General features: G+C 56.4%; 1 protein-coding gene across 1 annotated transcript in view; it reads right to left on the bottom strand.

Moving 5' to 3' along the window:
* MBD5 (methyl-CpG binding domain protein 5) overlaps positions 1 to 25,469 on the bottom strand; it is a 35,325-nt gene extending 9,856 nt beyond the window's left edge. Inside the window, exons 1-6 of the mRNA XM_078881705.1 lie at positions 25,394 to 25,469; positions 13,869 to 14,715; positions 12,409 to 12,511; positions 7,224 to 7,431; positions 5,607 to 7,045; positions 3,421 to 4,519 (exon numbers count right to left, since the gene is read on the bottom strand). Of these exons, the coding sequence (XP_078737831.1) occupies positions 3,421 to 4,519; positions 5,607 to 7,045; positions 7,224 to 7,431; positions 12,409 to 12,511; positions 13,869 to 13,990 (2,971 nt within the window). The 5' untranslated portion in view covers positions 13,991 to 14,715; positions 25,394 to 25,469. The remainder of the gene's footprint in view (positions 1 to 3,420; positions 4,520 to 5,606; positions 7,046 to 7,223; positions 7,432 to 12,408; positions 12,512 to 13,868; positions 14,716 to 25,393) is intronic.
* Between the last annotated feature and the right edge of the window lie 677 nt (positions 25,470 to 26,146).

The raw sequence follows: 26,146 nt of genomic DNA, 5'->3' as shown, positions 1-26,146 counted from the left end.
GTAAGTTTGACAATGCAGAGAAGCTGATATTATCCACAACCATAATATATATTTTTTTCGGTCAACTAGTAAGGGTTGTCACGTAAACAGAACGTGCCAATTCGTCACTAGTACAGCACACCGGTGTGTTGGAGAGCAAATCCACAACCATATTCTTAGGTTTTTTCGGTAAAGTCACGTAGGTATCAAGTAAATCATTTACTTGATACAGCTATCGTGGCTGTGACGTGTTCCAGACGGAAGCTTGTGTTGCCTCCGAAACGTCGTGATTTTTATTTTATTTTACTTTTTTAATGTTTTACTTACGTGACTTTACCGAAAAAACCTAAGAATAGGAATCCTTGCAGTCACGAAAGCTTCAAATCTAAATCCACAACCACTTACAATCTGAGTACAACGTTTCGCCAGTAATTACAACGAACTTCTGCCCGATGATGCTAGTTGTAATATTCACGCGATCAAACCCAACAAACCTATATCATTGAGGATATTGGTCGCGAAAGCCTACATGTTAAATTATCCACAACAATTGCCCATTTATGTACCCAGGAAAGCCTAAACGAGTCTCTCGCATTGAGTATTTTTTGTTTTTTTCAGCATTAGGATGGTCTCGGCCGATAGCGGTTACAATGTATGGAAGGTAAAGTCATGTAGAAGGGAAATAATAAAATAATAAAAATAAAACTTAATAAAATAATACAATAATTTGCCATGTTTTATGTTATTCTTTTATTATTTCCCTTCTACGTGACTTTACCGAAAGAACCAAGAAGATGAATCCCTGCAGTCACGAAAACTTTAAATCGAAATGTATGGAAGGGTTATTTAGCTGTGGGAGGAAAGCGGAGAACCAGGAGGTAACCCATGCAGGATAGGGACAACAAGAACACAAACTCCACACACAGAAGGTGCCCAAGGGGGCATCGAATCCCCCACTCACTGACTGTGCGGAGCAGGAGAGAACATACAAACAACAACAACCGCCATTCGCCACTAAGTGATGGTGACGTCATCACGGCACTTGTGCCAGGCTGTGTGCACTTTGAGGCCACGTGAAGTGTCGAACGCCCGCTGGCAGGAGGTCACGGGACAGACCCAAGTGCCATGGGTTGACTTGCTGAGATGACCGAGATGACTGGCTGATGCACCACCTGTGGCCCCTACTGTGCCAACTTGCTGTGCTTTAGCCACACGGCACTCCGCTCGTTGTTGTGAGCGTCGCTCCTCCGCCCTCCGTTGTTGCTGGAGGGCGACTGCCTCCAACTGCCCAGTAGCGGCCTTCACGAGCCTCCTCCACAGAGGCTGATCTTGACACCGCTGGTACCAGTCATCAACAAGTCTACTCAGCTCCACATCCTCCTGTACCACATCCTCCCATCTCTTCTCTAGCCCGTGCCGTGCCCGTTTAGCTCCCTCGATCCGGCCGAACAAAAGCTGTTGAGGCATGCGGTGGCTGGGCATGCGGGCTACATGACCCAACCAATGCAGCCTGATGGGACCAGATCTTTCAAGAATTTGTGAGCTCCTCACACAATACAGCCGGGTTAAACAGTTATTATGATGTCATGTAGGGCAGTCTGCACACAATGGGAGATCATCTCTGCTGGGTGCTTTTCATGGTCTCAGACTCTGGACCGCCTTCAGTACATCAACAGATGGCACTTCAGCCAGCCACTCACAGGGGGTGACTACTTCTGCCAACATGAGGCACTTCAGTCTCAGCAGGGTCATCCCCACTTTGCCCCATGAGGTTTTCAAGGCTGAGGGATTTCCCCTCCCCCAAGACTTCACAGAAACGCTCAGAAAATCTGCAAACCTGTTCCTGGGGGTCGGAGATCGGATCACCGTTCCTTCCCCTAAGGATGGTTGATAAGGTGTGGCGCTGCAAGTTACTTATTTGATGTATTTAAATAGCGATTTGTGATTGCGGGCTACTGGGGCAGACTCCATCAACTCAGCAACCTGTGCCACCCACCACCCATCCTTGCAATGCCGCATGGCTCTCTCTGAACCTCTGAGTGAAGGCTGCGGTAAACGTCCTCATTCTCCGACATGTTATGCTGTAAGAAGGTGGGAGTGGGCCTGTCGCTTTTTCTCAGCCAGCCGGAACACCTGCTCCGTCAGCCAGGGTCTATGGGGAGGTCTGGACCGTGTACCCAAAGCAGCCATTGCAGCTTCATGAGCCACAGTCCTAAACCTCGCCCATTTCCCCTCGGCATCAGGAGGAGTGGGGGACAATGCCAACCCCAGCCGCAAACGATGATGAAATTCTCGCTTGCAACTTTCATCAGCTAGCTGAGACCAGGCCACCTTAGGTTGTAAATGGGGTCGTGGGTGTACATCCACCACCGGAGTGGAAGACTGGCAGGCGCTTCTTACAGATGTCTTTCCGATGGTTAGTGGCCAGATCAGCTCCACGGTTGGTCCCGGTGTCAAGGACATGCACCCGCATGTGCTGTTCCATCACTATGTAGTCCAGCAGATGTTCTTGCTTGGACCCAGCATGCATCCATGATGTTGTGTGGATGCACCGATGCCGGAACAGTGTGTTGGCGATTAAAAGCCCATGGGCTTCAAAAAAATCTAGCAGCCTCCTACCGTTGTTATTGAGCTGATCCGGCCCATGCCTTCTAATCACTCCAGACCAGGTTCCAGGATCATGACACACTCGGGCATTAAAGTCACCCAACAGAATTACTAACCCGAGGAGCCACTCTTTAGCTAGCCCCTGTGATAGGTCATAGAAGGCATCCGACTCATCAGCCTTGCCTACATCCCTCCACCGAAGATGTTCATCTTCGGTGGGGATGGAAGCAACCACCATCATCACCACTCCTCGCCTCTGGTCGATGGGGAGGTGAGCCCGCATTAGCCTGGGGCTTACCGCTTCACACACCTCACCGCCAAGTTCCCATACCCCCTTCATTATTTTGTTTCGAAGAAGAGCCACTCCCTGTTGTTTGGAAGTCTCCTGTCTCGAGCAGAGGACTGTCCACCCCTCATGGTGAATGAAACCAGAGCCGGTCCACCGGACCTCCTAAATATCACAGAGATCCAAGCTGTGCCGGTCCAGCTCCCGACAGGACTGGCAGCCTCTCCTCTGCAGTGAGCGTTCGAACATTCCACGTGGCCACTCACCTCACACACACTGTGGAAAACAGGGGGAGAGATCACACAAACTCCACTCACTCACTCAGTGCAGACTAGGGGGAGATCATACAAAGTCCACTCACTCACAATGAACAGACCAGGGGGAGATCACACAAACTACACTCACACAGTGCAGAACAGGGGCAGAGAGATCCCACAAGCAAGCTCCAACACAGCGAGGGGCCGCTTGCCCCCAAGGCACGAGTGCCACCCTGCCAAGGGCTGCATACGAACGAGAGGAGAGAGAGATCCAACTAACAATACACCAACCGGCGACGGTCGTGTCCCGCCGGGCCTCGGCGCAATCCGGCGCCTCCGCCTGCGCCGCGCCGGCGTCGCCCCGGTCGCCCGCGGGGTCCTTGCCGCCGGCGCTCCCAGCACCCCCGGCGGGCAGGACGGGCGACGGCGCAGCCAAACTCGGCGCGGATTCTCCCGTTCCGTCCGGCGCCGGCGTCGGGAGCCGGTCCACGGGGGTCGCCCCCCTCTCGCCGGCGCCCGACTCCGGCAGGGACAGATCCAGCCCCGCCTCCTCCTCGGGGTCCTTCCGCTCGTGCCCGCGAGTCCTGGCGTTCACGCCGGCGGCCTGTGCGCCGGCGGCAACGGCGGCAGCGCCGCTCGCGCCCGCGGAACGCTCCTGCGCTCGGCCGGGCGAGCTCGCGCCCCCCTTCAACCGCGCGGTCGCCACGGCGCCGCCATCAACGACCCCGTTGCCGGCGCCGCATTCGTCCGTACTCATCCCGGCGGCGACGGCACCGTCCAAGTCCCAGCCGTGACCCTTCGCCGCAGCGGCGGTGCCGGCGTCGTCCGGGGAGGCCACCTCGGCCGCCGCCGCCGGAGCCAGCTGGTTGCCCGCCGCCCTCGCGCCACCGGCGCCCGCCTGCTGCGAGCTCATGCTCTGCAGCAGCTGCGACATGGGGTGGCTCCCAAGCAGCCCGCCGCGCCACAGCACCTGCGGCGGGCCTTTTGGCGAGCCGGCCCTCCCGTCGGACGGCGCCGGCTGCTGCTGATGATGCTGCTGGTGCACCAGCTGCTGCGCCGGCTGCTGCTGCTGCTGCGGCACCTGCTGGCGGAGCATGCTCAGCACGTCGGCGGCGGTGGGGCCCGACGACGGCGCCGCACGGTGGCGCCGGTGGTGACCCCCGCTCAGCCGGTCGCGCAGGGACGGCGCCGCGCCCACGGGGCCGCCGGGGCCGGTGCCGGCGCCGTCCCCGCCGGGTAGCAGCACGCTGCCGGCACCCTGGAAGACGCCGCGCTTGCTCGGGAGGTCGGCGCCGCCGGGCTGCTTGCCCTGGTTGGCGAGCTGGGCCTTGGCGGCGGCCGACAGGAGGCTGCTGGCCGGGTAGGAGGTCGGGTTCTGTTGACTCAGCACCTGGAGAAGTAGGAGTGAGTGAGTGAGAGTGAGAGTGAGCGAGTGGGGGGAGGGGTTCTGTTGACTCAGCACCTGGAGAAGTAGGAGTGAGTGAGTGAGAGTGGGAGTGAGTGAGTGAGTGAGGAGTGAGCGAGTGAGAGTGAGAGCGAGCGAGTGGGAGGAGGGGAGGGATTTTAGCAAGTTATGTTTGGGCGGCAGGGTAGCGGCAGTGATAACACTTGGCAATTGTTTTGTTACCCTTCTATCTGGCAACAAAACTGACACCTTTTTTTTACAAGGAGTCATGTTTGCATAGACCACAATACCTGCAGTCATAATGCAAACAAAAAACATAACTCTGATAATGTGCAGTGTCCTTGAAGTTGATTGGTCCACACCCGAGACAGCTTTCCTTAGGAGCCTAGTCTCACATGAACAAAAAGGTGTCAGTTTCGTTGCCAGATAAAAGGGTCAAAAACCAATTATCATATTTTTTACTGGCAAATGAGGTTCCAATGGTGATGACACTTGTTCGCTTTGCAGCAAGAAAGCCCTGGGTTCAATCCCCGACGACTCGTACACCCCCTTTCTGTGCGGAGTGTGTATGTCTCGCACCACGTGATCACAGACGATGTAAAATAGTGTCGGGGACCAGAGGGCAGCCTCTGTAGGACAGGGGACGGCTCCGACTCCCGTGCACGCAGCTTCACCTGGGCAAGCCCCGACATCGTGAAGACTCCCAGCAGTGTCAGGGACTCCGAAAGCAATGAATTACCCACACAATCTCTTACACACACACATTCAAAGACAAAGATTATCCTTATTGCTTTAAGAGACCGTTGGGACAAGTACTAGCTATGAAGGCCCGGCACACGAGGGGGTGGGTGGCCAGCACCACGCCCGGCCGCCTTTGTCTCCCCAGTGACGATGTTTACACACCACACCTGGTACTCATTTGAGGCCGAGTCGACCGAGGGGAGGCCCAGCACCGGTTCAAATATTCGCCGGGAATGTAACCACTTGACCACCGCACGCACGCACACACACGCACACTTTCACACGACTACACACACGTGCCGGTGCTACGCCGCCAGACAGCCCACCGCACCTGGCACAGCGGTGTGCCCAGGAGGCCCGGCTGTTGTTTTCCCTGCTGCTGGTGCTGCTGCTGCTGGTGTGGCTGGTGGTGGTTGCTGGCGTACGAGTGCGACGCCGCCGCCGCCGCACCAGGCAGACCGATGAGAATGGACGGCGCCAGCTCCTTGTAGCCGGCGTCGCCGCTCAGCCGGGGCGACCGGGCCGCGGAACCCCGCGCGCCGCCGGCGCCCTCGACGCATCCCGAGCCGGAGCGCGGCCTCTGAGGCGAGGCGTCGGCACGGCAACCCGCGGGCCCCGCGCCGTGGTAACCGTCCGGCGAGCCCACGTGGTGCTGCTGGTGGTGGTGGTGAAGGTGCTGAGACGTGGATGTCGGCATCGTCATCGACGACGACGCCGCCGCCACCGCCGCCGCCGCCGCCGCCCGTGCCAACAGGTGGTTGCCGTGACCGCCCCCCGATCCGGCGCCACCGCCTCCTCCTCCCGCGCCGCCGTGCTTCATGGCGGTCGGCAGCGGCAGGTTACTAGGCAACGGCACGACCACCGGCGTGGCGTTGAGCGGCGAGGGCAGCGCAAACGCCGTGGGGTTCACGAACTGTCCGCCGGCGCCGCCGCTTGTAGCGGCGCCGGGATTGGCGGGCCGCGCCGGGATGGGATCCAGGATGCCGAGCGGATCTTTCTCGGTGCCGCTAACAGGACTGCGGCGCAGCGCGCACGCCGGCTTGCCACCGTAATAGCCGTGAGCCGCCGCCGCGGCCGCGGCCGCCGCGGCCGCCGCCGCGGCCGCCGCGTGCTCCACCAGCGGGAGGCCGAACGGCGCCGCCTTCTTGGCGAAGGGGCTCTTGGGCGTGAGCGTCGGCGAGTGCGGCACGGCGCCAGCGCGGCTCGTGGCGGCCGCCGCCGCCGGCGGGCAGCCCGCGGGGAGCAGCCCTCCCGCCGCCGCCGCCGCCGAGGGGCAGAAGCCCGGGCTGCACCGGCTGCCGTAGGCGTCGGGGCTGCCGACCGACTCGGCGCAGGGCGAGGTGGCGCCTTCGCCGAAGAAGCATGAGCTGCTGGAGGAGGCGGCGCTGCTGAGGCTGCCTTGGCTGCCGTAGTACGGAGACCGCTGGCCGCGCTCGCCGCTACCCGCTCGTTGGCGCCCCCCCGAGGAACCGGCTCCGGCGCCGCCGGCGCAGGCGTCCCGGGGCTCCGGCGTGCCGCCGAGAGCCCACTCGGAGCTGCCGAGCCGAGGCCGGGCGCCGGCGGGCACGGGCGGCTCGGGCGCCGCCGCCTCGCACGGACGCGCGGCGTTGGCACCGTGGCCGGCGCGCAGCCGCGACAGGAAGGAGTTGGCGCGCGCCGAGAGGCACGAGGGGAAGAGCAGCTCGGCACCCGGCTTGGGCCGGCCGGAGCGGCCGCCAGGCCCGGCGGTGCCGCCGCCGCCGCGTGGCGCGGGACGCACGCCGCCCTCGCCTGCAACGGGAGGGGAGGTCAGCGGTGGCGCCGTGGCGGTGGTGGCGAGCGGGCCCACGTGCCAGTGGCTCGGCGCGTGGCAAGTCACTCTCTCCGCCCGACCGATCGACCCATCCACCGCATCTACCCAACCAACCACAACGATCGCGCGGCCATTCACACTGGCCCTCGCACTCACCGGCAGAGGAGAGCACCATGGCGGTGGCGGTCGTGGTGCGGTGATGGTGGTGGCGGTGGTGGTGCCCTCCCGTCTCCATGCTCTTGTGGAGCGTTGCCATGGCGATTATCTTCCGCTTGTGGTTGCACAGCTTGGTCATGTCGGCGTCCGCCTTCACGTCCTCCGCCGAACGCGGCCGCACCGCAGCTCCGCGCTCAAAGTTGAACACCTGACCGGGGGGGGTGAGATTGTGTATTGGTCTGTGTGTGTGTGCGAGAACATCGCCACTGGGGAGACAAAGGCGGCCGGGCATAGTGAGGGCAACCCACCCCCTCGTGTACCATTCTGGCCTTCGTAGGTGCTCGCTAACAGCACTTGCCCCACAAAGTATGCCGAGGCTAGACGGGGGATCTTTGCCGTTGTGTACAGGTAGCGCCCTCCAACAACAATGAAAGGCGGAGGGGCGACGCTCATAAAACAAACGAGCGGAGCACGCCTGGGGCAGCCACGTCACACCGAGTCGGTGAAGTAGGGAGCGCAGGTGGTGCATCTGCCGGTCATCTCAGGCGGTCAACCCATGGCGCCTGCTGGGTCTGTTCCGTGACCTCCTGCCATCACCAGCGAGCCTTTGACATTCCACGTGGCCGCCTGACAGCTGCACCTAGCCTGGCACAAGCGCTGTGCTGACGCCCCCCGTTGTTGTTGCACAGGTCTGTTGGGCGTATGGGTCCATTCGTACGCGGGTCAGCCTGTGTCGCTGTGTCCATCTCTGTGGGTCAGTATGTGTCTGGGCAGTATGCGTCTCTGTGGGTCAGTATGTGTCTGTGTGGGTCAGTATGTGTCTGGGCAGTATGTGTCTGGTCAGTATGTGTCTCTGTGGGTCAGTATGTGTCTGGGCAGTATGCGTCTCTGTGGGTCAGTATGTGTCTGTGTGGGTCAGCATGTGTCTGTGTGGGTCAGTATGTGTCTCTGGGGGTCAGTATGTGTCTGGGCAGTATGCGTCTCTGTGGGTCAGTATGTGTCTATGTGGGTCAGCATGTGTCTCTGGGGGTCAGTATGTGTCTATGTGGTTCAGTATGTGTCTGGGCAGTATGCGTCTCTGTGGGTCAGTATGTGTCTGTGTGGGTCAGTATGTGTCTATGTGGGTCAGTATGTCTGGTCAGTATGCGTCTCTGTGGGTCAGTATGTGGCGTCTGGGCAGTAGTCGTGCAGCGGTTCGCGTGCTACGCTCCAAAGTAAGATCGCAATAATCGTCAGACCGTGAAGATTAATATCCGGCCGGTCTCCGACGTGTGCCTCGGCTTGCCAAAACTGCCTTCCGGCCAATATCTGGCACTGAGGTGCCTTAACCAATAAGTTGTATTATTAAAACGGATACTTTCTCTATTAAGCTGGGATAGCAAACACCCGTAGGATAATAAAACAGAAACATCTGGGCTTCGGAAACTCCGTTCTGGAGAAGCTTCCAGCACGCGCAGCGAAACGTCGGACAACCACACACCGCAAGAGACCGCAGCCGGCAGCACAACCGCGGACACCCCACGCGGCCACGATGTCGTAACGCGTCGCGACAAACAAAGATCATCGCGGAGACCCCGAGCTCCAGCCGAGAGTGATGGGGGTCCCAGACGGGGTCTAGACAGTGGGTGATGGGGGTCTAGACAGTGGGTGATGGGGGTCCCAGATGGGGTCTAGATAGTGGGTGATGGGGGTCCAGACGGGGGTCCCAGACGGGGTCTAGACAGTGGGTGATGGGGGTCCCAGACGGGGTCTAGACCGTAGGTGATGGGGGTCCAGACGGGGTCTAGACAGTGGGTGATGGGGGTCACAGACGGGGTCTAGACAGTGGGTGATGGGGGTCACAGACGGGGTCTAGACAGTGGGTGATGGGGGTCACAGACGGGGTCTAGACAGTGGGTGATGGGGGTCCCAGACGGGGTCTAGACCGTAGGTGATGGGGGTCCAGACGGGGTCTAGACAGTGGGTGATGGGGGTCCCAGACAGGGTCTAGACAGTGGGTGATGGGGGTCCCAGACGGGGTCTAGACAGTGGGTGATGGGGGTCACAGACGGGGTCTAGACAGTGGGTGATGGGGGTCCCAGATGGGGTCTAGACAGTGGGTGATGGGGGTCCCAGACAGGGTCTAGACAGTGGGTGATGGGGGTCACAGACAGGGTGTAGACAGTGGGTGATGGGGGTCACATACGGGGTCTAGACGGTGGGTGATGGGGGTCACAGACAGGGTCTAGACAGTGGGTGATGGGGGTCCCAGACGGGGTCTAGACGGTGGGTGATGGGGGTCCCAGACGGGGTCTAGACAGTGGGTGATGGGGGTCCAGACGGGGTCTAGACAGTGGGTGATGGGGGTCACAGACGGGGTCTAGACAGTGGGTGATGGGGGTCACAGACGGGGTCTAGACAGTGGGTGATGGGGGTCCCAGACGGGGTCTAGACAGTGGGTGATGGGGGTCCAGAACGGGGTCTAGACAGTGGGTGATGGGGGTCACAGACGGGGTCTAGACAGTGGGTGATGGGGGTCCCAGACGGGGTCTAGAGGGTGGGTGATGGGGGTCCCAGACGGGGTCTAGACAGTGGGTGATGGGGGTCCAGAACGGGGTCTAGACAGTGGGTGATGGGGGTCACAGACGGGGTCTAGACAGTGGGTGATGGGGGTCCCAGACGGGGTCTAGACAGTGGGTGATGGGGGGTCCCAGACGGGGTCTAGACAGTGGGTGATCGGGGTCACAGACGGGGTCTAGACAGTGGGTGATGGGGGTCCAGACGGGGTCTAGACAGTGGGTGATGGGGATCCAGACGGGGTCTAGACAGTGGGTGATGGGGGTCCCAGACGGGTGTCTAGACAGTGGGTGATGGGGGGTCCCAGACGGGGTCTAGAGGGTGGGTGATGGGGGTCCCAGACGGGGTCTAGACAGTGGGTGATGGGGGTCCAGAACGGGGTCTAGACAGTGGGTGATGGGGGTCCAGACGGGGTCTAGATAGTGGGTGATGGGGGTCCAGACAGGGTCTAGACAGTGGGTGATGGGGGTCCCAGACAGGGTCAAGATAGTGGGTGATGGGGGTCCCAGACAGGGTCTAGACAGTGGGTGATGGGGGTCCCAGACGGGGTCTAGACAGTGGGTGATGGGGGTCCCAGACGGGGTCTAGACAGTGGGTGATGGGGGTCCCAGACGGGGTCTAGACAGTGGGTGATGGGGGTCCCAGACGGGGTCTAGACAGTGGGTGATGGGGGTCCCAGACGGGGTCTAGACAGTGGGTGATGGGGGTCCCAGACGGGGTCTAGACAGTGGGTGATGGGGGTCCAGACGGGGTCTAGACGGTGGGTGATGGGGGTCACAGACGGGGTCTAGACAGTGGGTGATGGGGTCCCAGACGGGGTCTAGACGGTGGGTGATGGGGGTCCCAGACGGGGTCTAGACAGTGGGTGATGGGGGTCCCAGACGGGGTCTAGACGGTGGGTGATGGGGGTCACAGACGGGGTCTAGATAGTGGGTGATGGGGGTCCAGACAGGGTCTAGACAGTGGGTGATGGGGGTCACAGACGGGGTCTAGACAGTGGGTGATGGGGGTCCCAGACGGGGTCTAGACAGTGGGTGATGGGGGTCACAGACGGGGTCTAGACAGTGGGTGATGGGGGTCCCAGACGGGGTCTAGATAGTGGGTGATGGGGGTCCCAGACGGGGTCTAGACAGTGGGCGATGGGGGTCACAGACGGGGTCTAGATAGTGGGTGATGGGGGTCCCAGACGGGGTCTAGACAGTGGGTGATGGGGGTCCCAGACAGGGTCTAGACAGTGGGTGATGGGGGTCCCAGACGGGGTCTAGATAGTGGGTGATGGGGGTCCCAGACGGGGTCTAGACAGTGGGTGATGGGGGTCACAGACGGGGTCTAGACAGTGGGTGATGGGGGTCCCAGACGGGGTCTAGACAGTGGGTGATGGGGGTCACAGACGGGGTCTAGACAGTGGGTGATGGGGGTCCAGACGGGGTCTAGACAGTGGGTGATGGGGGTCACAGACGGGGTCTAGACAGTGGGTGATGGGGGTCCAGACGGGGTCTAGACGGTGGGTGATGGGGGTCCAGACAGGGTCTAGACAGTGGGTGATGGGGGTCCCAGACAGGGTCTAGACAGTGGGTGATGGGGGTCCCAGACGGGGTCTAGACAGTGGGTGATGGGGGTCCAGACGGGGTCTAGACGGTGGGTGATGGGGGTCACAGACGGGGTCTAGACGGTGGGTGATGGGGGTCCAGACGGGGTCTAGACGGTGGGTGATGGGGGTCCAGACAGGGTCTAGACAGTGGGTGATGGGGGTCCCAGACAGGGTCTAGACAGTGGGTGATGGGGGTCCAGACAGGGTCTAGACAGTGGGTGATGGGGGTCCCAGACGGGGTCTAGACAGTGGGTGATGGGGGTCCAGACGGGGTCTAGACGGTGGGTGATGGGGGTCACAGACGGGGTCTAGATAGTGGGTGATGGGGGTCCAGACAGGGTCTAGACAGTGGGTGATGGGGGTCACAGACGGGGTCTAGACAGTGGGTGATGGGGATCCAGACGGGGTCTAGACGGTGGGTGATGGGGGTCACAGACGGGGTCTAGATAGTGGGTGATGGGGGTCCAGACAGGGTCTAGACAGTGGGTGATGGGGGTCCAGACGGGGTCTAGACGGTGGGTGATGGGGGTCACAGACGGGGTCTAGATAGTGGGTGATGGGGGTCCCAGACGGGGTCTAGACGGTGGGTGATGGGGGTCCCAGACGGGGTCTAGACGGTGGGTGATGGGGGTCACAGACGGGGTCTAGATAGTGGGTGATGGGGGTCCAGACGGGGGTCCCAGACGGGGTCTAGACGGTGGGTGATGGGGGTCCCAGACGGGGTCCAGACGGTGGGTGATGGGGGTCCCAGACGGGGTCCAGACAGTGGGTGATGGGGGTCCCAGACGGGGTCTAGACAGTGGGTGATGGGGGTCCCAGACGGGGTCTAGACGGTGGGTGATGGGGGTCACAGACGGGGTCCAGACAGTGGGTGATGGGGGTCCCAGACGGGGTCTAGACGGTGGGTGATGGGGGTCCCAGACGGGGTCCAGACAGTGGGTGATGGGGGTCCCAGACAGGGTCTAGACAGTGGGTGATGGGGGTCCCAGACGGGGTCCAGACAGTGGGTGACGGGGGTCCCAGACCGCCTGTGCTCACCTTGTGTAGCACAAGGGGACACTCCAGGCCACACTTGCAGGTGCCGTCGGCGAGCAGGTAACTCTTCACCTCCTCCATGGAGCACAGCACGCTGCCTCCGGGACTGCAAGCGGACAGAGAACAAAGATTCCCCCACCGCCACCACGTGGTGGCAGCCCCATTGCCCGCGATCGCTACACCTTCGTTTGGTTGCGCAGGAAGGGCGCAAACGAGTCTCGATAATCTTTTGCAGGAGGGTTCTGCCAAGTTGTTTTTTTTGCAGAGGGAGCAAGGAATGGAAGGGGGGGGGGGGGCGATGTTGCTGCCTAGCGTGCAACATCAAACTGGGTACATTTTATCTGGTAATTATTTTTGGCATTACGATGTTTTTGTAAAATACCGATTACATTGTGTGTGTGTGTGTGCGTGTGTGTGGGGAGCGATAGTGCAGCGGTTAGCGTGCTGCGCTATGAACCCGGCGACGGCCAACACCAGTGACGATTATCTGAACCGGTCCCGGGCCTCCCCTAGGTCGACTCAGCCTCAAATGAGTACCTGGTGCGGTGTGTAAACATCGCCACTAGGGAGACAAAGGCGGTCGGGCGTGGTGCTGGCCACCCACCCCCTCGTGTGCCGTTCCGGCCTTCATAGGTGCTCGCTAACAGCACTTGCCCCAACAGTTTGTTAAAGGCTATACGGGGGTTCATTGTTTTTTTGTTCTTTGTGTGCGTGTGCATATGCGCGTGCGTGTGTGCGTGCGTGCGTGCGTGTGTGCGTGCGTGTGTGCGTGCGCGCGTGCGTGTGCGTGTGCGTGTGCGTGCGCGTGCGTGCGTGTCAATTAGCTACTGGGGAATTGAATGCAGGCAATTTTTTCTGGGAGGCTTGATGCTTCACCACTGACCCTGCCTGTGAACCCCTTATCAGTGCCCTACCTTATTACAGACCAATTCACCTTATAAATCTCAGTGTTCATCCTACAAAGTCCCATCACCACAAGGGAGAAACACAAAAACGTATTTTTGTTGCCCGTATTGAAACGGCTGTACGCCGTGTGGACCCGAAAACTCAATTTGCCTGTACAAGAATACGGGGTGAACCGCGATGGATTGACACGGTGTGCCACTGACCGTCAAGTACGGCAACCTGTAGCTGATGTTGCCACGGCCGTACCTGATGTATGGCGAGCGGTGGTGCAGCGGTTAACGCGCTACAGAGCCCGGCGACCCGGGTTTGATACCCGCTCACGGTCAACACCGGTGACGATTATCCGATCCGATCTCGGGCCTCCCCGAGGTCGACCTCTGCCTCAAATGAGTACCTGGCGAGGTGCGTAAACATCGCCACTGGGGAGACAAACGCGGCCGAGTGAGGTGCTGGCCACCCGCCCCCCTCGTGTGCCGGCCTTCATGAGGTGCCGCTCGCTAACAGCGCTGCCCCCCCCCCCCCAGTCCGTGAAAGACGACACGGGGGAATCCTCGCACCTGGTGTAGGTGACGGCGTGCGACTCCACCTTGCGCTGCCACCCGACGGGCACCATGGCCGCCGCTGCCACCACCAGCACCTCGTGAGCGCCGGATGTCTCGCCCTCTTTAGCGCCATTCATGTCGCCGTGACGACTGCGCCGCCGCCGCCACCCCGCCCCGCCAACCCGCTCGTTCCCGCTCTCCGGCTCGGCTCCCTTCCAGCTCGCCCGCTCTCGTCCTCTCCCGTCCTCTCCCGTCCGCCCGTGGTCCGCGCTGCGTCTCACGTCATGCTGGCGCGCTCGCCCCGCGAGCTGGCGCCGCCACCCGACGGCCGGAGACGCGGCGCCCCGCTGGGACGCGTCGCTGCTGTCGCCACCCCGCTGCTGCGACCCGCCGCCGTCGTCGCCAACGACGATTCTCGTACTTCCAAGTCTTGTTCCCCTGCCCCCCCCCACCCCTCCACAACCACCGCACCGGCCGAATCGATGCCGGCTTCTCAGCGGCGGTGCGGGGTCACCGGCGTCATCGCGACGGTGGATCGCCGGGCGACGCCACACCCTGCCGGCGATTTAAAAACGACGACGACGCCGACACGGCGCCTCTCGTCTTAGCCCGTCCGTCAACGCCAAAGCCACCGCTGGTCGGGACACGCGGCAGCAGCAGCCATGGTGACGGAGAAGCCAGGCCCTGAGCCGGCCGTGCCCTCGGCTCGCCCCTCTCGTCTCCCCGATCGCTTGCGCCGGCGAGTCAGATTTTCCGTTTCGGTTCCTTTGGTCCGCTTCCTCGTCAGGGCCGCGCGGCGCGGCACGGATGAAGAGGGCCCCTCGTCGGGCCGGACGGCATGACGGCACGTGGAGCGAGAGACCTGGAAATTAAATATAAATAAACAAACAAACGCGCACGTGTCAACGCGAAAAGATCCTCCGCGCGGCCACACGCTGTGGAGCGGAGACCGTTGCTGATAGCGGGCGACCGTTGAAAGGCTGTCCCAGTGCACACTCAAAGCGTCGAGGCAACCCCGAGTAGGCCCCCTGCACAGGTTCCAATATCATCAACCCACCAATGCCAAGCGTGGCGGGGAATAGAAACATCAGGCCATCATCGGGAATCAAACGAAGAATCGCAGCAATCAATTGAACCACGGGGCGGTGGGGGGGGGGGGTGTCATCTTGCTCGTCTAGTTCATTCAATGCTCGTGGAGGCACCTTCGCAAGCAACTTCCGCAATAGACTTGCGTGCATCGAAACCGAATCTCGCGTGCACAATTCCACGCGTGCACAGTCAGTATATGGAATCGTTGAAATCAAAGGGATCATCATTACACGCCTAACGAGTAAAGCCGCGCCCCCCTTTCATTATTACGCTTGGGGGATGCTGCGCTGTCTAAACCCAATTGAGTAACCTTGCAGATCATTTTTCAGCAACGGAATGTGGTTTGGCCAATACCAGAGACTGACTATTGTTACGGGAGTTTTGTTATAGCTATGAAAGGAAACCGGAGAATCCAGAGGAAAGCCCATTTAGAGCAGAGAGAGAACATACAACCTGCGCACACAAAGCGCACCAGAGTAGGGCATCGAACCCAGGCTCTTCTTGCTGGCAGGCGCACGCGTTAGCACGGTGCCACCCACCTCGAAAAACGTCGTCACGCCGCTGGGGGCGGGTGCGGCGAGACGAAGGGGTAAGAGCGGCGCGTGGTGCAGAGGTTGCAACCGGGTACCCGATACCCGTACCCTACCCGATACCCGGCTACCCGTACCCAGCCGGGTATGGGTAGCCGTACCCAGCCGGGTATGGGTAGCCGTTTGCGACCCTGGTGCGGCCGGGTACGGGTAGGCCGTGAGTCACTGGTGAGTCACCGTTTGTCACTCATTTCGGGTAGGGTACGGGTAGGGTACGGCTACCTGTACCCAGCCGGGTACGGGTATCGGGTAGGGTACGGGTATCGGGTACCCGGTTGCGACCTCTGCGTGGGGGTGGCGACGCTGCCTCTGCAATTGCTGCACTACAACTCTGGAACTCGTTGCCCCCTCGAGGGGTCACGACTTGCGAGGCGCTACTTACAAATGTGAACATCGCGCCTAAAAAAAAAGCTTCTTTTGTAAAATGTCTCTCTCTGGTTATTATCAAACGTCTCTTCTTCTCGACTTGGCTGTTGTTAACCATGTTCTGCCTTCCCATGCGTAGCGGCCCCGAGACCGATTGCTTAAGGGCACTTTATACATTTACATTGTTGTTATTATTAAGCTCCTCCACGAGGAGAGAGCTCCAGACAGAGCATCTCCAGACAGTATCTTGGCCTCCTCTTTCAACGTTGGCCCGACGTTTTGGAAGAGGCGGTGAGCACCAACACTTTAATTCTAGATTTGAAGCTTTCGTGACTGCAAGGATTCATACTCTTATTCTTTTTTTTTGGTAAAGTCACGTAGGTAAAAATGAAATTAAAATTAATAAAAATAAAATAATAAAATCACGACGACGTTTCGGAGGCAACACAAGTCTCCGTCATCAGGTGGGACCGTCACAGCCAGATTTGCTGCATCAAGTGAGGCAGGGATTCCAAGATGCAAGTTCTTAAATACAAGTTAAGGGGGAGGAGAGGGGAGGGGGGAGCTTATCACACTTTACCCCACAGCAGGCGACCCTCCGACGGGCTGCGGTGCACCCGTTTGGTGGACCGAGGTGGCCAACAGGGTGGAATTGAAGCTGCCCACGTGGAAAAAATAAACCCGGTCCACCCTCGACTGTCACGCGCACCACTCGGCGCGCACGCCGTCACGAGCCTGACGAGAGATTTTTAAAACCGACGCGTCGTTCGGACCCTCGGCGTGTGCCACGCAGTTTCTCAAAGACGCCGGCGATTGTGGCCTTCCTTCCATTCTCTAGCGCCACGGTTGCCAGGAGATGTTAACCCCCTCGCCTGGTTTACAGGAGGTCGTGGGTTCAACCCCGACGCCTGTATATTTGGGGCTTGCATGTTCTCCCCGTGTTCGCGTGGATTTTTCTCCAGGTTCTCCGGTTTTTCCCCTCCACATTTTAGATGCTTTCGTCGATTATTTGGCTGCTATAAATCTCCACGCGCCAAACCGATTTGTCGAGCTATCGTTTGTGATAGCCAGGTCACGTCTAAAAGAGAGCCACATTGCTCAGGTGGGCCTCAGCTGGTAAAATCATATTTAAAATTGTTTATAGCTCCGCGTCGTGATATTTACTCGAGAGCTCTGCATTAGCAGAGCCCAATTAGCACGGTTGGCTACGTACGGTGCAAAAGAAGTTCACACATACGTACAGTGGATGCTACCAATTGCAATCCAGTTGTTAAAATTGCTTTCGGTGAAACGTAATTCGCCGGCTGGCCTGGCTACAATCCCAGTAAAAACACATTTATATTCAGTCTAATTCTACATTTGAAGCTTTCGTGACTGTGTAGTGGGTTCGAATTAGGTGCACACACACGCAGCTTGGAGGCAACACTATTTATTAAACGGTAAGTAATATAATGCTGTACATGAGGTGGTGACCACCTTCCTCAACTCACTAACACTCTGGAACGCGACACAGACTGGACCAGGCAGGCAACGGCCTGCCTGGCCCAGGACGACGACCCATGATGTCTTCACTTCGGAGTACAGTACAACAGCCTCGTTCTGCGTTCACACCACGCTTATATCTGCTTTGGCGTGGCCGGCTCCGCCCCGGCGTGGCTGGCTCTCTCCAGGCCACGCCTCACTTCCCCCACCTCTGGGAAGGTCCGGATCCCTCCAGCACGTGACCCCCCAGGCACCCCCTTGGGGCCCCCAGCCCTCGTACGGGCCGACACAGTAGTGACCGTTCTATGTCACTACATCTGCACGGATTTATATTCTTAGGTTTTTTTGGTAAAGTCACGTAGGTTAAAAATTAAAATTAATAAAAGTAAAATTAAAATAAATAAAAAATCACGACGTTCCCTTCTACGTGACTTTACCGAAAGAACCAAGAAGATGAATCCCTGCAGTCACGAAAGCTTTAAATCGAAATTTAATTATATTTAATTATGTTTTATTTTTATTATTTTATTACTTCCCTTCTACGCGACTTTACCGAAAGAACCAAGAAGATGAATCCCTGCAGTCACGAAAGCTTTAAATCGAAATTTAAGCCGAATAGAATCCATTAAAATATGTTGATGCTGGCAAGGGAGGTCCCGTGATAGAACCCATTAGTTTAACACGCTGTAGTAGAAGGCTCTCGCGACCAATATTATCCACGAGGTTTTTTTGGGGGTAGATCGCGTAAATATAAATGTGCCGTTAAACCCGCCACCACCTGACACAGCCAACTAGTAAGGTTTGTCACGTAAACAGAACGTGACAATTCGTCACTAGTACAGCACTAACCGGTGTGCTGTACTAGTAACTAGTACAGCACAGTAACTAGTACAGCACAGAGCCAAGCCACAACATTTACAATCCGAGTACGACGTTTCGCCAGTAATTACAACTAGCTTCATCAGGCGACAGACAGATTTGTGGAGAAGTCCTCCTGTTTAGGTCCTTAACTAGAAGGGTAGGTGTGATGACAACACTTGCGTGCGCTCTTGGAGAATCCGTTAGGACAACCTCGCGTCAAACGACGGGTTCGCGGATATAGCGGAGCTACATCAGAAATCCCATATTCTTAGGTTTTTTCGGTAAAGTCACGTAAAAATCACGACGTTTCGGAGGCAACACAACCTGAAGACGGAAGCTTGTGTTGCCTCCGAAACGTCGCGATTTTATTTTTATTTTACTTTTATTAATTAAAATGTTTTACCTACGTGACTTTACCCAAAAAACCTAAGAATATGAATACAGTCACGAAAGCTTCAAGTCTAGGTATCAGAAATCCCATCGCTCCACACAGCGAAGGAGTGGCGGCGGTGCCGACATGTGGCCACGTTCCCCACCTGCTCTGCCAGCGAGAGTCACGGCTCGGCCGCACGACGGTCACAACCGATGTTTATTTCGTCAGCCGCGGCTTAGGAAATCGAACGTAAGAGATCACCAGGTTGGGAGCGAAGTACGGTCCACCGTTCTATTTCGATGGTAGCACCGGTCGAGAATTAGAATCGGGGGGGGAAATGTAGCATTTAAGAAACTTTTACAAGGAATGGATTTTAAATATAATTAAATCGACGCATTGTTAGATCTCCCAAGAGACGAGTTAAGGCAGAAATGCAGAGAAGAGGGGCGGGGGGGGAAGATTCAAAATACAGAGTTTGTAGTCGCGTCTTTTATGCAAAATTACGTCCGTTTTTTTCATCGAAAACTACTGGGGAAAGTTGCTTGCGTCTTTAAATAATAAATGAAGATCACGCTGCCCTCAGGAGACTGCACTCGCCTGAAAAACAATGACGTCACCGACTCGCTTACTCAGAAAAGCCACGAGTGAAAAGGGAGTCTCAAGGCCTTCCCGGAGGAGGGTCCTGCTACAGCAGGGAACGCGATGAAAAAGTTTGGCTCCATTTGAGTCAAGCGGATAAACCTGGAGATAAAAAAAACCACGATGCACGGCGGGGGTGCGGAAGGGAGCCAACACCTCCACACAGATGGATTCAATTGAAAAGGAGGCACAGTCACTTGGAATGTTGAGCAATAAATGCACTGCCGTACTCCGAGATTGAAAACTCATTTCTTTAGAAGTGCTTTGTGTATTAGTTTGTTTGTCCTTCCTCCCGTACCTCCGATTAGCTTAGCGCGGTATGGCTACGTACGGTGCGAATGAAGTTCTACGTACAGACACACACACAACCTCCCTGGCCAGAGTCTACGACCGCATGCCAGAGGTCGCAAACGGGTTTTGATTCCGTACCCGTACCCGGCCGCACCAGGGTCGCAAACGGGTACCCATACCCGTACCCGGCCGTACCCGTACCCAGCCGGGTACGGGTATCGGGTACCCGATTGCGACCTCTGGGATGCAGCCATGTTGCAGGCACGGGTGGGTTGATTCTAGGAACTTGAATTGTGAGAAGAGACAAGACGTTGGGAAATGAGTGACAAACGGTTACTCATCAAAGTCACCCGTCCCGCCATCTCACGGTGCGTAGCAGTGGTACGTCGCGCCTCGCCACACTTTACCTTCACTACATTATTTACGGGAAAATTGTCTCCGCTTAACGCAGCCCTTTTCAGGAACGCATCCCACTACTGCGACAGCGCTGATCGCGGGAATTGCCGCAGAAGAAACGACAAGGGCTTAAAAAGGTAGGTGAATGACGCTGTCTCCCCGACAGACCTGGTCTTCACCTGAGGATGGCTGCTTGCGTTGTGGCCGAAACGTCGTGCAAATTTTATGTTTATATTCATTATTTTATTATTTCCCTTCTACGTGACTTTACTGAAAGAACCAAGAAGAAGTGGGATATGGGCAGGAAAGTTCGCTTCGACGATGGCCGAGCCAAGAGGAGGGAAACGCGACCAAGGCACCGTTCAACGCGGAGATGGAGCTACGAAATAAGCTCGTGGACTGGAGCCAGCTGGAGTGTTGCCATCGCAACGCCCGCGAGCGATGGCAACGGCTTGGGGGGGGGAGGCGATCAGATCGCGAGTGTAAATCACCTGCGTGCCTGGTGAACGTGAGTGAAACCCCCCCCCCGCGCCTTAGAGCCAGCAGTCCAAGGCGCAGGGACTGAGGAACAAAAACAAAAACTGGAGACAAACGCCGACGACCAGGGACTGTGAATTGTGGGTTTGGAGAGTGTGGCAGTCAAGTTGAGCCAGCTTAGAGATTGTAATTCTAGATTTGTTCTAGATTGGAAGCTTTCGTGACTTCAAGGATTCATACTCTTAGGGGTTTTTTTTTTCGGTAAAGTCACGTAGGTAAAAAATACAATTAATAAAAGTAATAATATAAATAAAATGTTTTTTATTAGTATTATTACTTTTATTAATTTTAATTATATTTTTTACCTTAGTGGTTGTAGTTGGATGGGCGATCCCCAATGGTGCGTCCAGACGGTCGTTTTCAGTCAGTCCCCATGCCTCGGATGCATGCTGGGTTTTCTCCCACACGAAGCCAACCCACTTATTTATGGAATTGCCAAACATCCCAATGGAGCAAGGGAACCTCCTGTACGTTGGTACTTCTTTTCGCACCGCACGTAGTCAACCGTGCAGGTCGGAGGTGCGGGGGGGGGGTCAACAAACACACAGAGCAGTTCTCCTGTAAAGAAGCTTTCCTGTATCATTGGCACAATGGGCCAAACTGGCATTGCATGTCGCCGAGAAGATAAACTAAAAACTACTGAGCTGTACCGCTCCATCAGAAGCGACCTGCCCATCATAAAATGACAGCTCAATGCCTTGACAAATAAATTGAAATGTATAGCAGCCAAATACTCTAAATGCACGTTTCTAAAATGTGGAAAGAAAAAAGCGAAGGACCCGGAAGAAAAATCCACGCGACCACGAGGAGAGACACACACGCAAACTCCAAATACACAGCAGGCATCAGGGTCGAGATGAAACCCACGACCGCCCGTGCACCAGGCGAGGAAGTTAACATCTCGTCCACCATGGCACCACACACGCACCTCTCTCGACTTCCCCCAAGGTTCATCTTCTTGGTTCTTTCGGTAAAGTCACGTAGAAGGAAATAATAAAATAATAAAAATATAATCATATAATATTTTTATTTGATTATTTCCTTCTACGTGACTTTACCGAAAGAACCAAGAAGATGAATCCCTGCAGTCACGAAAGCTTTAAATCGAAATTCCCCCAAGGTCTCCAAGACCAGGCCCAAAACTGCACTGCCAGGTTTACGCGCATCAAACAGTCTCCTCCACGACGTCACTCTCTCCTGGGTGTAACCTACAATCCAGACCTGGTCCAGACTTGGTCTGGATCAGGTGAGGACCACACGATGATGAGCCACTTTGTTGAGGTATCATTTTCGAAATCTAGGTCGCTTCCGAAAGAGCATGCATAGCTCAGTGGGCCTTACCTGGTAAAATACTAAATAGTTTAGTTCTCAATAAAGGCCCAGGTCTGTATGTACTCGAATTGTAAATGTTGTGGGTTTGCTCTCCAACACACCGGTGTGCTGAACTAGTAACAAATTGGCATGTTTTATTTACGTGACAAACCTTACTAATTGGCTGTGTCAGCTGGTGGCGGGTTTAACGACACATTTATATTCATGCCATCTAACCCAAAAACGCTTGATTATGGATATTGGTCGCAAAAGCCTACTACTACGTGTTAAACTGTCTGTATGTTCAACTTATTTCACATCGTACGTAGCCAACCGTGCTAAATCAGAGGTCTACTAAAGAGGGAAATAAAAAATTGGAGAAGCAGACCAGAGACCAGGAAGCAAGGAACCAAACAGCAGGGGAGACCATGGAAACAGACCCAAGAACATGGACTTAAAGATGCAGGGCCAGGTATGACAAAGTATAACGACAGCCAATCTAGATTTGAAGTTTTTGTGACTGCAGGGATCCATACTCTTTGGTTCTTTCGGTAAAGTCACGTGGGTAGAAAATAAATTTAATTAAATCCCGACGTTTCGGGCGCAACACAAGTGTCCCACGTCAGCAACTGTCTCTCGCTATGGTTGTCCCACCTGATGACGGACGCTTCTGTTGCGCCCGAAACGTCGCGATTTAATTTAATTTATTTTCTACCTACGTTACTTTTACCGAAAGAACCAAACAGAATGGACAGCCAATGTTCAAGGGAACCAGCGCCAGGAACTAGGGACCACGATACCTTGCGTCAGAATGTTGTACCACTATGGGAACCTCATTTGCCAGTAAAAATATAATTGGTTTTTTACCCTTCTATCTGGCAACAAAACTGACACCTTTTTACAAGGAGTCATGTTTGCATAGACCTGCAGTCATAATACAAACAAAAGACATAACTCTGATAATGTGCACTGTCCTTGAAGTTGATTGGTCCACACCCGAGACAGCTTTCCTTAGAGCCTAGTCTCACATGGGTTGGACCAGATGACGCCAAAAGGCGCCATCTGTCAGTTTTGTTGCCAGATAGAAGGGTAAAAAACCAATTATCAATGTTGTACCAGTTGTAGTCGTGACCACAGACTTGCAAGGGCCAGCTACTCCGTACCAAGATCAGAGGACGTACGTACACTGAACTTCTTCCACACCGTCACGTAGCCAACCGCGCTCATCGGAGATGCCACAGATCCAAACCCCAGTCTCGGGTCTCAACTGCGGAACCAGCTCAAGCCCAGGTGACGAGGGAGACTGGCGGCCGCAGCTCAGACCGTGGCAACCGGAAAAAGGGATCAACAACACCGCTAACAAAGACGAGAGTAGCGAGAGCTTGACACCAGACCGTGTCACCGTACACGTGACGAGGAACCTGGTTACAAGCAAGGACTCAAGTTCCACAGGTGCAGGGGACTGTGAAATTAGAGCCAAAGACCAGAGCCCAATCTTAATTTGGAGCTTTCGTGACTGCAGGAATTACTCTTTGGTTCTTTCGGTAGAGCCCAAGACCAGAGCCCAAGACCAACAGCTGGTCCAAGATGACAACACGAGACTCTGGGAAATGAGGCAGGAGCCAGACTTTAGCTGGACCAGGTGCTGTGGGTTGAGGTTGGGTTGACGACGACTCGAGGCCGGTGGGGTCTCCGGGTTTCGCGAGTGCCACCAGGAGGGGGAGGGGGGCGGTGAGGGGGGGGGAGAGTCACAGGGAAAAGATGAAGGGCCTCAAATTTGGGGCCTTGTTATTTATCGTGCAGTCCTCGCCTCAGCAGCAACAACCACTACGACCACCACCCCCACAATAACCACTACCACAGCAGCAGCAACCACCACAGTAACCACCACCACCACCACAAATACCACCACCCCCACAATAACCACTACCACAGCAGCAGCAACCACAGCAGCAGCAACCACCACCACAAATACCACCACCATAATAACCACTACAGCAGCTGCAACCACCACCACAATAAACACCACCACCACCAAAGCTGCCACGACCACCACAATAACCACCACCACCAGTAACAACCACCACCACAGCTGCAACCACCACCACAAATACCACCACCACCACAATAACCACTACAGCAGCTGCAACCACCACCACAGTAACCACCACCACAGCTGCAACCACCACCACAGTAACCACCACCACAGCTGCAACCACCACCACCAGAGCTGCAACCACCACCACAAATACCACCACCACAAAAACCACTACAGCAGCTGCAACCACCACCACAGTAACCACCACCACAGCTGCAACCACCACCACCAGAGCTGCAACCACCACCACAGTAACCACCACCACAGCTGCAACCACCACCACAAATACCACCACCACAATAACCACTACAGCAGCTGCAACCACCACCACAGTAACCACCACCACAGCTGCAACCACCACCACCAGAGCTGCAACCACCACCACAGTAACCACCACCACCAGTAACAACCACCACCACAGCTGCAACCACCACCACAGTAACCACCACCACAGTAACCACCACCACAGTAACCACCACCACCACAGCTGCAACCACCACCACAGTAACCACCACCACAGTAACCACCACCACCAGTAACAACCACCACCACAGCTGCAACCACCACCAGAGTTGCAACCACCACCACAGTAACCACCACCACCAGAGCTGCAACCACCACCACAGTAACCACCACCACCAGTAACAACCACCACCACAGCTGCAACCACCACCAGAGTTGCAACCACCACCACAGTAACCACCACCACCAGAGCTGCAACCACCACCATAATAACCACCACCACAGCAGCAGCAACCACAACCACCACCACAAAAACCACTACCGCCAAAGCAGCTGCAACCACCACAATAAACCACCACAGCTGCAACCAACACCACCACAACAACCGATACCACAACAACCGATACCACAACAACCGATACCACAACAACCGATACCACAACAACCACACAAAGGCGGCGAGACCAAATTAAAACCTCCTCCTCATCGTCCACCTCCTGCTCCTCGTCGACCCGACTCGAGGCCCCAATCATTGCGACCCGAGACCCCCTCTGCCTCCTCCTCCTGCTGCCACCCCTGGGCCCTAGAACACGGAGCACGGCTCCAGGCCTCGTCCACCTCGTCCACCTCCCTCATCAACGCTCCTCCTCCTCCTCCACCACTCGTCCAGAAACACTCCCCGCGGGCCCGAACCCTTCAAGAAAAAAACTCTTAAAATCCTTGGGGGTCAACAAAAAGGTTCAGCCGATCGGGAGATGTCTTCCCCCTCCTCCTCCTCCTTACCCCGCCATGCCTAGTCCACCTCATCCACCTCATCCACCACGTCCACCTCTACTCCGACAGCAACAACACGGCACAGTCCCTGGGCCCAGAAACGCGGCAAGCGCCGCCACCGCCACCGCCGCCACCCTCATCATCATCATCTCTCTCTCACCCTCGCTTACACAACAACAACAACAACAACATCATCATCAACAACAACGAGTGGGGTGGGAGGGCGGTCAGTCGGTCAACGTCAACATCCCCCACACGCGCATCTCCTCACCTCGTCCTGCTTCTGCTTCTCCTGCTGCCTCCTGCTGCTGCTGCCAGAATATGGAGTTTTTTTATGCGCATGCGGGAGGGGGTCCCAAACTGCACCGCGCGCGACTGGGGGGGGGGGGAGTGTGGTGGTGGTGGTTGGTGGTGGTGGCGGAGGTGTAATGCCTTGCGGTGACGTCATGTCACCTTTTGTTTAACGGGCTCGGGCGGTGGCGTGGGCGTGATGTCATCGTTGTCGTCGATGGAACGGCGGTGTCGTCACCGTTGGGATTTGTCGGTGAGGGTTTTGTTGTTGTCGCGGTGACGTCAAAAAGGCGTAGTCGGTCGCGGTGACGTGTAGCACGGTTGTCGATGGGTTGTGATGACGTCATGTGTTTGGGTGATTTGTTTACCTTAATTGTACTTTGCACTGCTGTCGTGTTGTTTGTTGTTGTAAAGGTTTTTACCACGTGGCCCCACTGGACTTCTCTTTAATGTTTCCTCTTACTACATCAGAGTGCAGCGCCACATTAAATGCGTACTACAATGACAATAGTTTAAAGCGATTTGAAGCATGTTTTATTTGGGGGGGGGGGGGGGGCAGAGCTTTGTGATGTCATATTTGAGGGAGGGAATCGCGTGACGTCATTTATGGACGGCCCCTATATTATGAGAGTAAATTTTTGTTTGCATTCTGACCACAAGTATTGCGGTAAATGCAGACATGCTTCCTTGTAAAAAGTTTTAACATCTTAACACAGCTGTTTGTTGCCAGAAA

This window comes from Lampetra fluviatilis, chromosome 62, assembly GCF_964198595.1.
Source record: "Lampetra fluviatilis chromosome 62, kcLamFluv1.1, whole genome shotgun sequence".
NCBI classification, from domain to species: Eukaryota; Metazoa; Chordata; class Hyperoartia; order Petromyzontiformes; family Petromyzontidae; genus Lampetra; species Lampetra fluviatilis.
Note: the sequence above shows the minus strand (reverse complement) of the source record. Positions and strands in the feature narration are given on the sequence as shown.